The sequence below is a fragment of the Mycteria americana genome, chromosome 25, assembly GCF_035582795.1.
Source record: "Mycteria americana isolate JAX WOST 10 ecotype Jacksonville Zoo and Gardens chromosome 25, USCA_MyAme_1.0, whole genome shotgun sequence".
In the NCBI taxonomy this organism is placed as follows: Eukaryota; Metazoa; Chordata; class Aves; order Ciconiiformes; family Ciconiidae; genus Mycteria; species Mycteria americana.
The window spans coordinates 3184902-3200380 of record NC_134389.1 but is presented as its reverse complement, the minus strand read 5'-3'; the positions used below and the strand labels follow the sequence as shown (position 1 = coordinate 3200380).

Genomic DNA, 15479 nt, shown 5'->3' with positions numbered 1-15479 from the left:
GTGCCCCCCCCCCCAGCGCACCCACTCCATTACAAATCCAAGGCATTTATTTAAGAGACACGTTTTGCCATATTTCCCCAACACGTGCTTTAAAAATAAGCCCCGGGGGGGGCGGGGCGGGGCAGAGGGATGGGGCTGATCCAGCCAGGCCCCCCCCTCCCCGACACCCACGGCACTGCGGGGGCTAGGCCCTTCCCCACGGGACCCCCAAACCCAGCCCTGTAGGCAGAGCCCAGCCCCGCTCCCACGCTCCGGCACGGCCGTGCTTCCAGCGCCTTCACCTCTGGCCACCCCAGCTTGGCCACGGCCCCGGAGCTGCCCCCCCCGGGACCCATCTTGGGGGCCCCCCCAGCTGGTTCTCCATGGGGGGGGCGCTGATCCCCCTCTTCAGAGGCTGCTCCCAGCCACGGAGCCTGGGGGTGGCTTTCGGCACCCCCGGGTAGGGGAGTGGGGGGGCTGCTCCCGGGGCCATACCCCAGCCCCGGGACCCCCCCAGGACCAGGGACCCCCGCCCGACCTGCAGGCGCCTGCCCGCGCGTCCAGCCCCTGGCTACTGCCCTGAGAAGAAATAGTCCAAGTTGGTGACGTGGAGAGCCCCGGGGGCCGGGGGGCTGGGGGGCGAGAGCAGGGGGGTGTCACTGAGCGGAGGGCTGGGGGGGCCCAGGGGCACCAGCACATGTTGGCCCTCGCCCTCCGGCTTGGGCCCCCGCCGCCCGCCTGTCTGCCATATCTCCCTGTACCTGCAGGAGGGGAGAGCGGTCCCAGGTCAGGGGGGGCAGGCAGAGCCCCCCCGGTCCCCCCCCGGACACTCACCTCACCACAATGCCAACGAAGAGGGCGATGCCCAGGAGCAGGCTCCCCCCGGCCACCAGGAAGGCGTAGGGGGATGCCACGGAGCGGACGCTGGCTTCCACGATGGCTCCTGCAGCAGAGAGGGGGACGGGCTCATTGTGGGGACAAGGGACCCGGGGGTCCCGGCCCCCCAGAACCAACGCAGGGACCCCTCCTTACCACCAGCGCCATCAGTAGCATCTTCCTCGAAGAGCTCGGGGGGCAACGTGACCCCGTAGGTGCCATCCTCCATAGGGAACTGCAAGAGAAGGCAGGGGGGCGCAATGGGACGGGGCAGCCCGCCCACCCTGGTGTCCCCTTGTCCCACACGGGGACACGAGACTCAACCGAGAGCGTGGCCTGTCCCCCCGGGGCTGAGGCCGTGCCCTACCTGTGAGCTGAAGGGTCCCATTTCAGAGGTGAGGTCCCTGGGGTCTGCAGGGCGAGGGGGGGAGTGTGAGGCTGGGGGACCCCAGGCTCAGCCCCCGGCCTCAGGGCCATATGTCCCCCTCCTACCTGTCCAGGGGGTGCCCACCGCCTCCCGGCTCCACTCGCTCCACGTGCCATGGCCGAACTCCTCCTGCGCCCGCACCTGCACCACGTGCCGCGTCCCCCGCCAGGCGTCACGGATGTCCAGCCACGTTGTCGTCACCTGGTCCACCTGGAGGGCACACGGGCAGCACGGGGTTGGGGACAGCCTCGCCAGGGCCAGCGGACAGCCCCGCACCGGGGAGGGGGTCTCACCTCCATGAAGGTCTGGGCGGGCTCGGGGCGGTAGCGGACCTGGAAGCGGAGCCAGTAGAAGCGGGGGTCCCAGGATGAGGGGTAGGACCAGTTGATCCGCAGCCGCTGCGGTGCCTTCTCCAGTGCCTCCACCGTCACGTTGAGGGGGGGGTCAGGCTTCACTGCCAGGGAAGGGGGGGGCTCAGGGCCCGGCACCGTGCCGCTCAGCCTGCCCCGGCCCCCAGTGAGAGGAGAGCGGCACTCACGGACGCTGCTGAGGGTGATGATCCTGTCCTCACCGGCCGAGCCGCCGGCGCCGTTGTTGATGCACGTGGACACCACGAGGGGTTTGGTGTCATCAGCGCCGGGTGGCACCTTCACCCGGCAAACAAATTTCTGCGCCTTGGAGAAGTAGCGGCACCGCTGCTCCGTGGCGTTCTCAACCGCGAACCTGCGGGGACACGGCTCGGCTGGGGCTGTGACACACACCGGGAACGGGGCAGCCCCGGCCAGCGTCGGGGAAAGGGTCTGTGGGGAGGGACAGTAAAGTCCCCTGTGTCCTGTGCCGTGGGGTCCCAGCCCCGGGTAGGTGCCGGGACGGCACTCACCTCCGCTTCACCCAGAGCATCGCCCGCGTCCCCGGGGACGGCTTTGCCCGCAGCGGCCACTCGCACAGGACGTCTTTGTCGTGGCTCCGCCGGTAACAGGAGACCCGGGGAGTTTCGGGGGGCTCTGCAAGGCAGGGAGGCGCTGGGGGACGGGGGACGCCAGACCGGGTGACGCTGCCAGGGAAGCCCGCACCCCGGCGCGGACCCACCTTCCACCAGCAGCCGCAGGGAGCGCAGCAGGCGGCCCCCCGCGTAGCAGCTGTAGCGCCCCGAGTCCTCGTAGCGCAGCTGCCGCAGGAGCAGCGCGTTGCCTTCCGTCAGCCACCGGCTGCGGCCCCCCACCGCCGCCGCTCCCCGCTCCTCCACCTGCCAGGACACGGTGACGTTCGCCGGCCCCTCGTCCCAGCAGGTCAACGTGACGTTCGCTCCCAGGCGTCCCAGCACCGTGTCCCGCGAGAGCCCTGGGGGGACGAGAGGGGGTCAGGCAATGGAGACGAGACCCCAGGCCCCGCGGGTGTCCCCAGAGGAGGGGGGCACCCCGCCACCTGCTCCCCGCGCCCAGCGCCTGCTCGGTGACAATATTTGCAGGAGGCACCGAGCCGGAGCGAGCGGCGCCTCCTGCTGAGCCAGCGCTTCCCCGCCGAACCGGGCACCGGCCCCCGGGCACGCAGACCCCCCAGCACGGCCACGGGGACGACCACCAGCGCGGCCAGGGGGCGAGCGGGGGCTCCGGCGGTGGGAGCCGGCCGGGCGGCGTGGGGAGCGGGGAGCTGGGAGCGGGGCTCCGGGAGAGCCGCGGGCTGGGGCCGGGGGTCCGGGGGGGGGGTCCGGGGGGGGTCCGGCGCTGGAAGGGTTAAGCGGCCGGGCTGGCCGGCGGCACCCGGCCAGGCCTGGGCTGGGGCCAGGGAGGCCGCCCGGGGCAGCTCTCCCGGCTCCGGCTGCAAAGGTCAACAGCCAGCGCGGACCTGCTGGTTCCCGTCGGCTCCTGCTGCCGGGAACGCACCCAGCACCCAGCACCCACCCAGCACCCAGCACCCACCCGGGCTGCCCCGCACCCGCACCCTGCCCGTCTCCCCGGGTCCGGCTGAGCTCCACCGCGGCGGGCAGAGAACCGTGTGTCCCCCCCTCCCCGCGGCCCGGACCCGCGGGGTACCGGGAGCAGCCCCGCGGGGGGGGGTGGGGGGGTGGTGTCTGCCGGTGGGCTCCCGCCGCTCCAGCCCCCCCCCCGCCCGTCCCCGGTGCCGGTCGCACTCACCCGCGGGGCCGCAGGGCCGCCCGGGAGCGGCGGCGGCGGCGGCGAGGAGGAGCAGCGCGGCGGGGAGCAGCGGCCCCGGCGGCCGCGCCATGCGCCCGGCCCCGGGCAGGAAAACATCGGCGGAGCCGCCCGCGGCGCGGCCGGTGCCGCGGTTGTGAAACCGGGGGGGGGGGGGGGGGGAGGAGGTGGCTCCGCGGCGGCAGCACGTGCGCTCGGGCGGGGCGGGGCCAGCTGGCACCGGGGGGGGTGGGGGGGGACGGGGGGGGCCGAGCCGCCACCGCCCCCTCCTCCGACCCCGGTGCCCCCCGGTGCTCCCGGTGCCCCCCCGGTGCCCCGTACCTGCGGCCGCCGCCCGCCCCCCCGCAGGACACAGGACACGGCAGAAGCTGCTCAGAACTTTTTTTTTTTTTTTATAAAAAAAGCTGGGTTTGGGTTCTTTTTTTTTTTTTTTTTTCCTCTGTGGACCCATAAAATGATACAATTCCGCAATATAGAAACGTGTAATAAATTAGATGCCCCGATCTTCACCCCCGTCCCCCCCCCAAACACAAAATAACCCCCAAACACCCCCAAAAATAGACTCCGGCCCACGCCAGAGCCCGTCCTGAACGATTTCCTCTTTGGTATCAAGGAGAGAGCGGCCCCGGGCCCCCGACACCCCCCGGGGAGCCTCTGGCAGGGAGGGGACGATGCCCACCCGCACCCCCCGGGAGAGGGTCCGGTGCCAGGGGAGCTGGCGAGGAGGAGGAGGAGGAGGAGGAGGAAGCAGAGGCCGAGGGTTGTGCAAGATCTTGGCGTGGGAGTGAATCACGGCGGCCTGCAAACACCCCTGCTTCCCCCAGAAAGCAGGAAGGAGCTGGGGAACGCTTCCCCTTTCCCACCCGGCACCCCGTCCCGGCGCACCCCAAGGCGGGGGGCCGGAGGACGGTGACATCCCTCACCCCCCGGCCCCCGCGCCCGGGCCCCCGCGCTCTCTCCGTACCCAGCCGTGCCAACACTGAGAGAAACAAGTCGCTCTGTAAACTTGGAGGGTTTTTCCTTCCTTTTTTTTTTTTTGTTGTGGGTTTTTTTTGTTTGGTTTTTTTTTCTTTTTTTTCCTTTTTTTTTTTTTATATAAAAAGAAGACACGTGGGTGAGGGGCGGGGGAGGGGGCAGGGCGCTGTCACAGCCCCCCCCCGGACCCCCACGCCTGCCCGCAGCGGTGGCTCTGGCATGATACATTCGCGTGTGATGGGGTATTTGCACTCCGTGGAGGTGAATACTGACAGAGAGCAGCCCGGGGGGCTGCTGGGGACAGCGTCCGTCCGTCCGTCCGTCCGTCCGTCCCGGGGACGGGGGAAGAGTATTTTTTTGGTTACACTGCGACAGTCCAGACTCCTCCAAACCTCAGCACCTGGGCCCACACGGCCTCTGCTCCCCCCACGGGACCCCCCTCCCTCCCCCCCCAGGAGGGGCTTGGCCCCCCCCGGGGCCACGGCAAGAGAAAGGGGCGAGGGGGGGCCCCCGGCTGCACGGGAGGGGACGCGAGCCCCCCCAGCCTCACACCTTGAGCGTCTTGTCGGCCGCGCCGCTGGGGCTGCCGGCGGTGCTGCCGTCGCTGCCCTTCTTCTTGCGCAGGGTCTCGATCCAGCCGGCGCTGGGGCGGGCGGTGAAGGTGGAGAGCGCCAGGGAGCTGAGCCGCATGTTCTTGCCCGACATGATGAGCTCCCCAAAGCCCTCCTGGTGGGAGAAGGCGTAGCCGGAGCGGCGCGAGCCCACGCGCCCCACGCGCCGCATGCAGCGGTGCTGGGTCTTCTGCTTCTTCCGTACCAGCTGAGTGTAGCGCACCTGGGGACGCCGCCGGGGGACAGGGGACAGGGTCAGGGCCCCGCAGAACCACCTGCCCCCAGGGGACAGGACCCCGTGTCCGCCCCCCACAGCCACGCGCTCTCACCGTGTCCGAGAGTTCGGGTTTTAGGTCCAGCTTGAGGAAGCGAAAGGCCACGACGGGCATGATGCAGACCACGGTGGTGAGGGCGATGGTCAGCCAGACCGTGGGCTGGGCCAGCGTGTTCTGCGCGTTACCTGGGGGGGGGAGCGCGAGTCCAGCCGGGGCTCGACCGGGGCAGCACCCTGCTGGGGTGGGGGGCATCGCTCAGCCCCCCTGGGACTCACCCACGAAGCGGAACTGGTTGGGGAACATCTGGAAGAGGCTGTCGCTGTGCATGGCGAAGAGGATGGCGAAGTAGGCGGCCAGGCTGCCCCAGATGAAGAAGTGGTTGATGGCCGTCCAGAAGCCCGTGTCCAGCCCGATCTGGTGGAGAGGGGAAGGAGGAGGCAGGGCTCAGGGGACGGCCCTGGTGCTCCGAGCATGGCTGCAGGGCAAGACGGGACCCAAACCTCCACCCGCCCTACAGGCAAGGGGCTGGGGCCGAGCGGCCGCGTCCCTACCTGCACGCTGACAACGATCACGAGGGAGGTGGCAACGGTGACGGCAAAGGACTGGTAGTCGGCCAGCTGGGCGCCATCGTCACGGGTGGCATCAGCGAAGACACCGTAGGGGATGAAGAACATGAGGACAGAGGTGTAGATGCCCTGGGCGATGCAGATGAAGAACTCCCGCTTGTTGAAGAGCAGGTTCAGCTGCCCGGGCTCGTAGAGCTTGGGGTACTCCATGCTCCGCTGCTCCGGCACGTCCTGGGGGCACGGGGCACTCTGGACACCTCTCTCCAGCCCCGGGCAGGCACAGCCTGTTCGCTGGGGCTGGGCCAGCCCCCACCACTGCCCGCGGAGGGACAAGGACAGCCCAGCCCGGGCAGCCCTTCCTCCCGCAGGGTGGGCCACGCAGGGGAGCCACGCCAGCTCCTCGCCCGCCCAGGGACCCCCCTTGCCACCCCCACCGTACCTGGTCAAAGACGCCCATGGCGAGCACGGGCAGCGACGTGTAGACGATGTTGTACAACGTGATGAAGTACTGGTCGTACACGGTCTGCGTGGAACGGAGCGCTCAGGGGGACGCGAGACCTGTCCGCCCCGTGTCCCAGCCGGCCCCCGTGTCCCTGCACCCACAGCGGCAGGAAGAGGAGAGCCGCCGCCAGCCCCCCTCCGTGGGTGCCCACCCCGAGTGGAGCGGGGTGCTGCTGCCACCGCATGGCAGCCCCGGCCACGCGGGCTCCTCGCACCCACCACACGCTGCCCAGCTCCGGAGGGATCCCAGGCTGTGCCTGCTGGCGCAGGATGAGGCCCCACAGGCAGCCCGGGGCGTGCTGCTGAAGAGAGGGGTCCCGCAGACAAACCCTCCCCAACCCTGAGCGCGAGGAGCCAGCAACGCACCTGCGCCGAGAAGCCGCAGAAGAAGCCAAACCAGAAGTGGACCATGGTGAAGGCGAAGTTCTTGTAGAAGAAGTAGCAGAGGAACTTGCACATGCGTAGGTAGGACCAGCGCCCGTGCACCAGGAGAAGGCGCTGCAGGAACTTGAACTGTGAGAAGGAGTAGTCGGAGGCCAGCACCGCCTGGATGCCCTCCTGCCCGCTGATGCCCACCCCGATGTGGGCGGCTGCGGAGGGAAGAGACACGTGGAGTGAGGAGGGCTCTGCCAGGAGCACAGGCGACCGGGGGTGGCACCCCCCCAGCGGGACTGTGTTCCTGCGGGGCACAGAGGGGCGAGGACAGAGGCTGCCACGGGCCCCGGGACGCTGCAAGGGGGGATCTGTCCGTCCTGCGGCTCCCCAGACCCCAGGACTTACTCTTGATCATGCTGACATCGTTGGCCCCATCCCCGATGGCCAGGGTCACAGCTTTCTTGTACTTCTTCACCAGCTCCACCACCTGGGCTTTCTGCAAGGGTGTGACGCGGCAGCAGATGACGGCCTTGCAGGCACATGCCGTCTCCAGGAACTCCACCTCCATGTCAGCCTCCAGCGCGTGGGCCTGCGAGGAGAGCGAGGGGACAGTGGGGGGCACGGCCCACAGCCGGACACGGTGCCCCGTCCAGCCCGGCGCTCCCAGGTCCCTACCAGGCTGTGCCCGTTGATGACCAGGGCATATTCGCCCGCGATGGCTTCCAGCACGGAGGTGAGCTTGGAGGAGGAGAGTTTCTCCTGGTAGGAGAAGCCGTTGCCCATGGAGCGCGACGCATCCATCATCTTCTCCCGGGCTTTCCTGAGGAAAGAGAGAGAGGGGTCAGGGGCCCCGATTCAGGGCACTTCCGTATCCCCCAGCTCCCCCACATGCAGCCGTGCCCCATGCCGGCCCCGCGCGTGTCCTCTGCCCAGCCCTGCCCTCCGACCCTCACCTGAGCTCCTCTCGCACCTCCAGCACAGTGTGGCCCGTGACCACAAACACCTCCGTCATGTCGTCCGTCAGCATCTTGCAGGAGTAGCCAATGTTCACAGCCGTTTCTGGGGACAGGAAACCATGGGCTGAGCCAGGCTCAGCTGAGGGGGGGAGCGTCTGTCCCACCGCCCCCAGGCAGATGGGATCCAGCCCATGAATGTCCTCGTCTCCAGCCAGCCCAGACCCCCACCCCAGCAATGCCTCACCCTGTTTGTCCCCCGTCAGCACCCAGATCTTGATGTTGGCCAGCGTCAGGATGGCGATGGTTTCGGGGACCCCCTGCTGCAGTTTGTCCTCGATGGCTGTGGCTCCGAGCAGCTGGGGGACCCAAACAGGCGGGAGGTCAGCAAGGTCTGGCCCCCCAGCCACCTCCCGGCCCCAGCGCCCCCAGCCCACGTACCATCATATCGTGCTCCACCTCGTCGTAGAGCCGAGCCAGGCGATCCTCGCGGGCCTCGGCGGCACTGCTGGCTCGGTGCAGCCGCTCGGACCAGTCCTCGTAGTAGCCCTCCTCCAGGTCTTTGTAGGCCAGCACTAGCGTCCGCAGCCCCTCGCCAGCATATTCCTGCAAGCGGCCGGAGCTGGGTGCGCAGGCAGACCCCGACGGTGTCCCCAGACCCTGCTCGCCCCCCAGGACAGGGCACAAGCCAGGCTCCGCGCTTCTGGGCAGCCCCTCCTCCCTTCCCAGCCCCGCCTGCAGGACCCTGCCTCACTCACGTTGAGGTGGTCGGTGGTGACGTTGGTCAGGTCCTGGTTGACGGGGTGCAGGCGCTCCAGCAGGATGGTGTCAGCACCTTTGCAGTACAGCCGGATCTTGCCCTCAGGGCTGCGGACTGCGGGGAGCAGGGGACAAGCTGCCTGGCTCAGGGGTGCAGGAGCGGGTCTCACTCCAACCCCCAGCCACGGCCCCACGACGCCTCCGCAGTCACGTCACCAGCTGGTCCCCAGCACACCACACCGAGCCCCCGCGCCCCGGCCCCACCGCGGCCCTCCCAGCCCCACAGCCGCTGTGCCGTGCCCAGGACCTCACCGATGACGGACATGCGTTTGCGGATGTTGTTGAAGTCCAGGATGGCCAGCAGCTGGTAGGTGATGGCTCGACCCAGCTCATGCACTGTGATGGTCTTGGGCGTGCGGGACCGGAACACGAAGCCGAAGTTTCTGGCAGCCGTGACCAGCGCTCCCTCGTCCGGGGACTGAGCCTTGTAATACAGCTCCCCTGGGGACAGCACGGGGGGTCAGAGCCAGCACCGCGCCCCGAGCCGTGCAGGGACAGGTCCTGCCCTCCGCACCCACCTTCGCTCTTCTCCTCGGACATGACGGTGTGGCAGAGCGAGAGCAGGCGGAAGAACTCGTGCACGTGGGGGTCTCCCAGCTTGACGGCTTCCAGCAGGCTGGGGTCCCAGAACTGGAACCGTGGGTCCGCCAGCGGGTTGAAGGAGAAGTCGACTGGCTCTGGCCTCTGGCAGGGGCAGAGATGGGGTTACCCCCCTGCGGCACGCGGCACAGCCAGGCACCGGCGCTGCGGCACCCTTACCTCTCCCAGCTCCGCCTTGTGACCCAGCACGTCCTGCACGTCACCTGTGAACCGGGGCATGGAGTTAACCAGGACAGGGACCCAACGCCGCTGCCCCCACCGGCACCCACGCCCAGGGGACCACGAGGCAGCGGCAGCCCCGCAACGCTATGGCTGAGCGTCATCCCCGGCTGCCCCGAGTGCCCCAAAGGGTCTGCAGGAGGGGAGCCAGCGCACCCACACCCCGCGGGCAGACCCAGCCCGGTGCCGGGGCCCTGCGCTCACCGTAGCTGTGCCCGTTCACGGAGCACTTGCTGAAGACCATGATGTTCTGGGTGAGGGTGCCGGTCTTGTCGGAGAAGATGTACTCCACCTGCCCCAGCTCCTCATTGAGCGTGGTGGTCCGGGCCTCAGCTGGCGTCCGGCGCTTGGCACAGTACATCTTCTTGTCCCAGTTGATGAAGTAGCTGTGCCCGAGACGGATCACCTCCACGCTGCAGGGGGGGACAGCTGGGCGTCACCGGGGCAGGGCAGCACGCTCTGCTGAGCCAGCGACGGGTACACACACGCCCACCCCAGACCCCCAAGCGCCTGGGGCACCCTGGCACCCAGGGCCCCCACGCTGCTTGCCGGCTCCCACGCCCTTCCCCGGGGCTGGCCCGCACCCGCTCCTACCGACAGCCGCCGCCAAGCCAGGGCTGGGGACGCGGGGCCTGGCACCGAGGGGGCAGCCCGCGGGGCTCCCCGGGCATCTCACACACCTACGCGCCCCGAACCCCCTCCCCGGCCCCCAGGGCAGACAGCAATGAGCTAGTGGGAGGGGTGGGGGTGACACGTTCTTACCTCGGGGCTAAGGGTGACAGAACCCATGCTGGGGAACGAAAAGAGAGAGAAATTAAAAGAGAGAGAGAAGGGGACAGTGCAGGAGCCTGGGAGCTGCAGGAGGGCAGAGCAAAATAACCAGCATGCAGCCAGGGCAGGGAGAGACGAGCAGCCAGACAGACACAGCTGGGGGGGCCCCGAGGGACCTGTGGGGTCTCAGGTCTTGGGGTATCCCCGAGGGCAGACCTGGCCCATCACCAGGAGAGCAGCCCGCGCCCACCCCACGCACACAGCTCTGCCCGTGGGTCTCCATCCCCGTCTCCCCTCCCCAGAGGGCACCCCTAATTCCTGGTGCCTGTTCCTCGCACACCCCCAGCCCAGCCCCTCGGCCCCTGTCCTACCTCACGTAGAGGGAGATGGGCACCACAGTGTTGAGGATGATGATGTAGGACCAGAAGGAGAGGAAGCCAGAGAAGAAGGCACTGTGCACCCCCTCGTCCCAGGGCAGGTAGATCTGGAAGCAGACGCCCACCTCGTGCTCCCAGATGGCATTGCCGATGGCCAGGATCACCCCCATGCACACCAGGAACCCGAAGATCTGGGGACAGGATGGGACATCAGAGCCCCAACCAGGCCAGAGCCGGGGCTCCCTGGCATCTGCCTTCCGCATACCCAGAGCACCAGCGTGTTCATCAGCCGATCGATGCTCGTCCGCTTGAACTTGGTCCGGCCGCTGTTCTGCATCAGTTTCGTGTCGGGCCCTGGGGAGAGGGAATGGCGTCAGCAGGGTCTCTCCCTTCCGCACAGCGCAGTGGCAGCGGCCGTCCCAGCCCACCTGCGAAGATGACGAGGCCGAAGCACCACTCGGTGTTGCGCAGGACGCAGCCCCGCAGCAGCATGTTCTGGTTGCTCAGGGGGTACTTGTTCTCCTTCCAGTACAGCGTCCCGCCAAACTTGTCCAGCTTGTTGTTGGGGGGTTCACAGATCACCTCGCCTGGGCGCAGGGGATGGCTCGGCTGTAACGTGTCCTCTCCACGTGGCCAGCTCCATCCCAGTGCTCCCAGCACCGTCCCCCGCTCCCCAGAGATCCGCTTCAAGCCACGGGACCACACCACCGTGTAGATGGTCCTGGCCTCTCCAGGGTGGACCCACGCCAGGTGATGGAGCAGGAAACCCAGGGGCTGCCCCATCGCAGAGGACTGGTCGCAGGCACTCACCATCAAACCGAGCCAGCTTGCTGGTGTCGCTCAGCTCCGAGGTGACGGGGATGGCCTGCCGCACTTTCATGTTGGTCTCTCTGCGGGCAAGGAGGCACCACGCGCGGGGTTAGGGACAGCCTGGCAGGGAGGACCTTCGCAGATGCTCCCCGGTTTCAGGTCCCCGGCAGCTCCTGCCCCGCCTGCAGCCCGTTCTCACTCCTACCTCTCGCCTTCCCCTGCCACCCGAGGCGAGCAGGGTCACCTACCCGTCCAGCTCCGCGGTCTCTATGTAGCACAACCCATGGGGTTCGCTGCTGGAGAGGAGGAGGAGGTCAGCCTGCCGGGAGAGACACGTGAAGGGTTATGCTGACACTGGGGCTCCCCTACGCCTTCCCCGGGGAAACTCCTGGCCCTCGGACACCAGGGGCCAGCGGGGCCTCCGGAGCCACGCGTCCTCAGCAGGGCACTGCCAGCTCCCCGGCCCGGACACCGCTGCCCGAAGCGCCCACATCAGCCAAATCCCCAGAGCTTAAACATGGCTCAAATGCTACAACCTAAACGCAACTTGCAGGCTGGAAAGTCCCTGACGTCTCCACCCCAGGAGGTGATGGAGGAGCAGAAAAGCAGAGCGGGTGCAGCACCACGCCGTGCTGCTGTCCCTGTGCGCTGCCCAGCCGGGACCGTGCTCGTCTCAGGGCCACACTCACCGCCACGAACTGGTTGTTCTCCAACTTGATGATGTCTCCGACACGGACGTTCATCCACTGCTCCTGACGGAGGCTGCAGAGGGACAGCGGAGTGGAGTTAGGTGGGAGCTGGCAGCGTTGCTTCTCCCCTGCCCCGCTGCGCTCTGCCCCTGCCTGCAGCCCTGTGCCGCATCCCGCAGGGCCCCGTGCCCCCTCCCTGGCTGCCCCATCCCCGCGACACTCACACTCCGCCGATCAGCACCTGAGACTGCCGGTTGTTCACCTGGTTGTCGCTTTTATGGCGGAACTGGGTGCGGAGGGGAAGAGACAGCGTCGTCAGCCCCTCTGGGGACAAGGTCCTGCGTCCCTCCCCCGGCAAATGCCATGGCCCCGGGCACCGCACACCCACGCCAGGGTCACAGCCGCCTGCCCAGCCCCAAGTCCCATGCCCAGCCGGCAGCGGGCAGCCAGCCCAGGTAGAGGGGCGCGTGGGGGACCGCTCACATAGTCGTCGGTGGCATCTTTGACAGCTGTGATGGTTAAGACAAGAACCAAAGGCACGATGGTGGTGAACCAGGAGAGCGAAGAGATCTGCGGGATCAGCTGGGGACAGGGAGCGGGAGTCAGAGGGGACCAGGCCAGCCCCAGGCCCACGCTACCCCTGCTCGAGGGTGCCAAACCCGCCGCTTCCCAGGGACAGGACGTGTCCCGGGTCCTCCCGGCTGCCCAGCCAGGCAAGGACAGCGTGGGGGGGCCCCGTCTGCCTCCCCGGGTCCCCCAGCACTCACCTGCAGGATGAGGAGGAAGAGGAAATAGGTGTTGGCCACTTCCTGGAACTGCTCGAAGAGGTTGACAGGCAGGAAGGTGACAATGTTGTACTTGGAGGTCTTGATGCAGTTGCTCTGGGGACGGATGGGGCGAGAAGGGGGTTCACGAGTTGCCGAAGCCCCGTGACCGCCCAGCGTCGCTCTGGGGGCAGGGCTGCAGCGCACCGTGCCCCTAATTCGGGAGCTCTGGACAGCAGCCTGGACCCCTGGCTCCCGCCCCTGCCTTAACTCCGCGGCAGCTTCCTCGAGAAGCCGATTCCTCCGCCTTGGTCACCAGCCGGTACCCAGGGACCAGCCTCCTCCAGCAGCAGCATCCGGAGCATCCGGGCGGCAGCACCCGGCCCCCCCAAGGGTCACCCCAACGCAGACCCCCTGCTCCCCCCGCCCCCAGCGAGGCCGAGGCAGGGCCTGGTCTGGAGCAGCCAGAAATAACCTCCAGCATGGAGGGGGAGGCCAAGGTGAGCACTGCCCCTCCCCCAGCGGCTCCGGAAGCTCAGAACCGCATCGGGGGATGGGCAGAGGTGCAGGCAGAGGATGGGGGGCTGCATCCCCCACCATGGGAGCGTGCCGTGACCCCCTCCAGCCGGGCCGCCCCGGCCCCTGAGCTCCGTTGGCGTTAACGGCTTGTCAGCACAATTTTCTCAGGGACAAACATCTATTTTTAGCTGTAACCCCCCCCCTCTCTGCTGACCTGGAGGGTGACACAGGCCCCAGCCCCCCAAACCTGCCCGAGCCGCGGGACGAGGCCCCGAGGGACGGGGCTCGGCCACCCCACTCACCGCGTACTGGAACTTCTCGTTGTACTCCCGCGCGTTGGCTCGCACCCGCCTCTCCTCCTCTGCAACACAGCGCGCCCCGTCAGCCCTGCGCCCCAGACCTCCCCTCTGCGCCCCAGACCTCCCCTCTGCGCCCCACAGCCGGCCAGCCCTGCTCCCCGAAAGCCCCACAGGCAAGCCCAGGAGCCCCAGACCCCCAGGGGAACAGGGAAGCCCCCCAGCCGTGTCGTGTGGCCCTGTGCTCCCCCCACGCCAGGACCCACACCCCTGCACCCCCAGCCCTCTTTTTCTGCACCCCCATGCCACCAGCCCTGATTATCTGTACCCCCAGCCCTGCATCCCCAGTCCTGCACCCCCAGACCCCCCAGCCCTGCGCTCCTAGACCCTCAGCCCTGCTTATCTGCACCCCCAGACCCTCCAGCACTGCTTATCTGCACCCCCAGAACTGCACCCCCAGGCTTGCACGCCCAGACCCCCAGCCCTGCTTAGCTGCACCCCCCAGAGCCCCAGCCCTGGATATCTGCACCCCCAGAGCCCCAGCCTTGCTTCTCTGCACCCCCAGACCCCTAGCCCAGAACCCCCAGATCCGGCACCCCCACTCTTGCTGATCTGCACCCCCCAGTCCCCCAGCCCTGCCCCCCCAGCCCTGCTTAGCTGCACCCCCAGACCCCTAGCCTTGCTTCTCTGCACCCCCAGCCCTGGATATCCGCACCCCCAGACCCCTCCAGCCCTGCACCCCCAGCTCTGCACCCCCAGCCCTGCACTCCTAGACCCTCAGCCCTGCTTAGCTGCACCCCCAGCCCCGGACATCTGCACCCCCGGACCCCTCCAGCCCTGCACCCCAGCCCTGCTTAGCTGCACCCCTAGACCCCCAGCCCTGCACCCCCAGGCCCCCAGCCCTGCTTAGCTGCACCCCTAGACCCCCAGCCCCCCAGCCCTGCACCCCCAAGCCCCCAGCCTTGCTTAGCTGCACCCCCAGCCCCCCAGCCTGGTACCCCAGCCCCCCAGTCCTGGATATCTGCACCCCCAGCCCCCTCCAGCCCAGAACCCCCAGACCCTGCACCCCCAGTCTTGCCTATCTCCACCCCCAGCCCCCTCCAGCCCTGCCCCCCAGCCCTGCTTAGCTGCACCCCCAGACCCCCAGCCCCCCAGCCCTGCACCCCCAACCCCCCAGCCCTGCACCCCCAGACCCCCAGTCCTGGATATCTGCACCCCCAGCCCCCTCCAGCCCCGCACCCCAGCCCTGCTTAGCTGCACCCCCAGACCCCCCCGGCCCGGCACCCCGGCCCCTGCCCGGCCCGGCCCCGCCGCAGGCCCGCCCGGCCCGTACCCACCCGCCCCGCCGGGGGCGCGGACCCGCGGCCACTTCTCGGGCATCTCCCGGGGCACCGTCATGGCTGCGGGGCCGCGGAGCGCCCCGGCGGCGCCATCCCGGGCCGCCGCTGCCGGTGCCCCGGCCCGGGCCCTCCCGCCCCGCCCCGCCGCGTTGCCGGGGCAACGGCCGCACCGGGGCCCACCGGGGCCTACCGGGGCCTACCGGGCCCCCGCCCCGCCCCGCTCACCTGGGGCCCGGCGGGCCGCGCACCGCTCCATGGCCCGCGGCCCCGCAGCCCATGGGGAGCGGGCGGCCGGGGCCGGGGCCGGTGCCGGGGGCCGGTGCCGGGGCCGCTGCGGCCCCGCTCCCGCTGCCGCGCCGCTGCCGCCGCCTCAGCGCCCCATGGCCGCGGCAGCGCCGGTCGGCGGCGGAAGTGATGGGGGAGCGACCGAACGCTGCCCCGGCGGGACGGGGCGGCCGGGGGAGGGACGGCGTGGGGGGTTCCCGGGGAGCAGGGGGCAGCCCCGGGGGGTACCGGCTGCAGCCTCGGCGGTCCCGGGGGGGTCCCAGAGTGCAACCCCGGGGGGTCCGGCAGCGGAGCGGCCC

The 15479-nt window shown here is 69.2% G+C and overlaps 2 protein-coding genes across 4 annotated transcripts; both read right to left on the bottom strand.

Annotated features, from left to right (window-relative positions):
- Window positions 1-35: 35 nt before the first annotated feature.
- On the bottom strand, window positions 36-3575 carry IL6R (interleukin 6 receptor). Its single transcript, XM_075525112.1, has 10 exons — window positions 3418-3575; window positions 2372-2623; window positions 2163-2286; window positions 1821-2005; window positions 1576-1736; window positions 1348-1492; window positions 1223-1266; window positions 1012-1090; window positions 814-922; window positions 36-740 (listed from the first exon to the last, which is right to left on the bottom strand). The coding sequence occupies exons 1-10, from the start codon at window positions 3506-3508 to the stop codon at window positions 551-553; spliced, it is 1380 nt and encodes a 459-aa protein (XP_075381227.1). The 5' UTR covers window positions 3509-3575; the 3' UTR covers window positions 36-550.
- A 405-nt stretch (window positions 3576-3980) lies between these two features.
- ATP8B2 (ATPase phospholipid transporting 8B2) lies at window positions 3981-15292 on the bottom strand. 3 transcript variants are annotated; one of them, XM_075524909.1, is made up of 27 exons: window positions 15121-15292; window positions 13562-13620; window positions 12744-12857; window positions 12460-12558; window positions 12201-12262; window positions 11977-12049; window positions 11536-11606; window positions 11288-11367; window positions 10906-11064; window positions 10743-10831; window positions 10472-10668; window positions 9534-9742; window positions 9270-9313; window positions 9029-9194; window positions 8763-8951; window positions 8450-8565; window positions 8133-8297; window positions 7939-8050; window positions 7692-7797; window positions 7414-7558; window positions 7144-7327; window positions 6730-6953; window positions 6302-6385; window positions 5848-6093; window positions 5572-5710; window positions 5351-5481; window positions 3981-5244 (listed from the first exon to the last, which is right to left on the bottom strand). In XM_075524909.1, the coding sequence occupies exons 1-27, from the start codon at window positions 15149-15151 to the stop codon at window positions 4957-4959; spliced, it is 3582 nt and encodes a 1193-aa protein (XP_075381024.1). In that variant the 5' UTR covers window positions 15152-15292; the 3' UTR covers window positions 3981-4956. The 3 variants fall into 3 exon arrangements, with proteins under 3 accessions (XP_075381024.1, XP_075381023.1, XP_075381026.1); XM_075524908.1 differs by lacking the exon at window positions 15121-15292 and adding an exon at window positions 14893-15010; XM_075524911.1 differs by lacking the exon at window positions 15121-15292 and adding an exon at window positions 14893-15010 and having other exon boundaries at window positions 5848-5913.
- Between the last annotated feature and the right edge of the window lie 187 nt (window positions 15293-15479).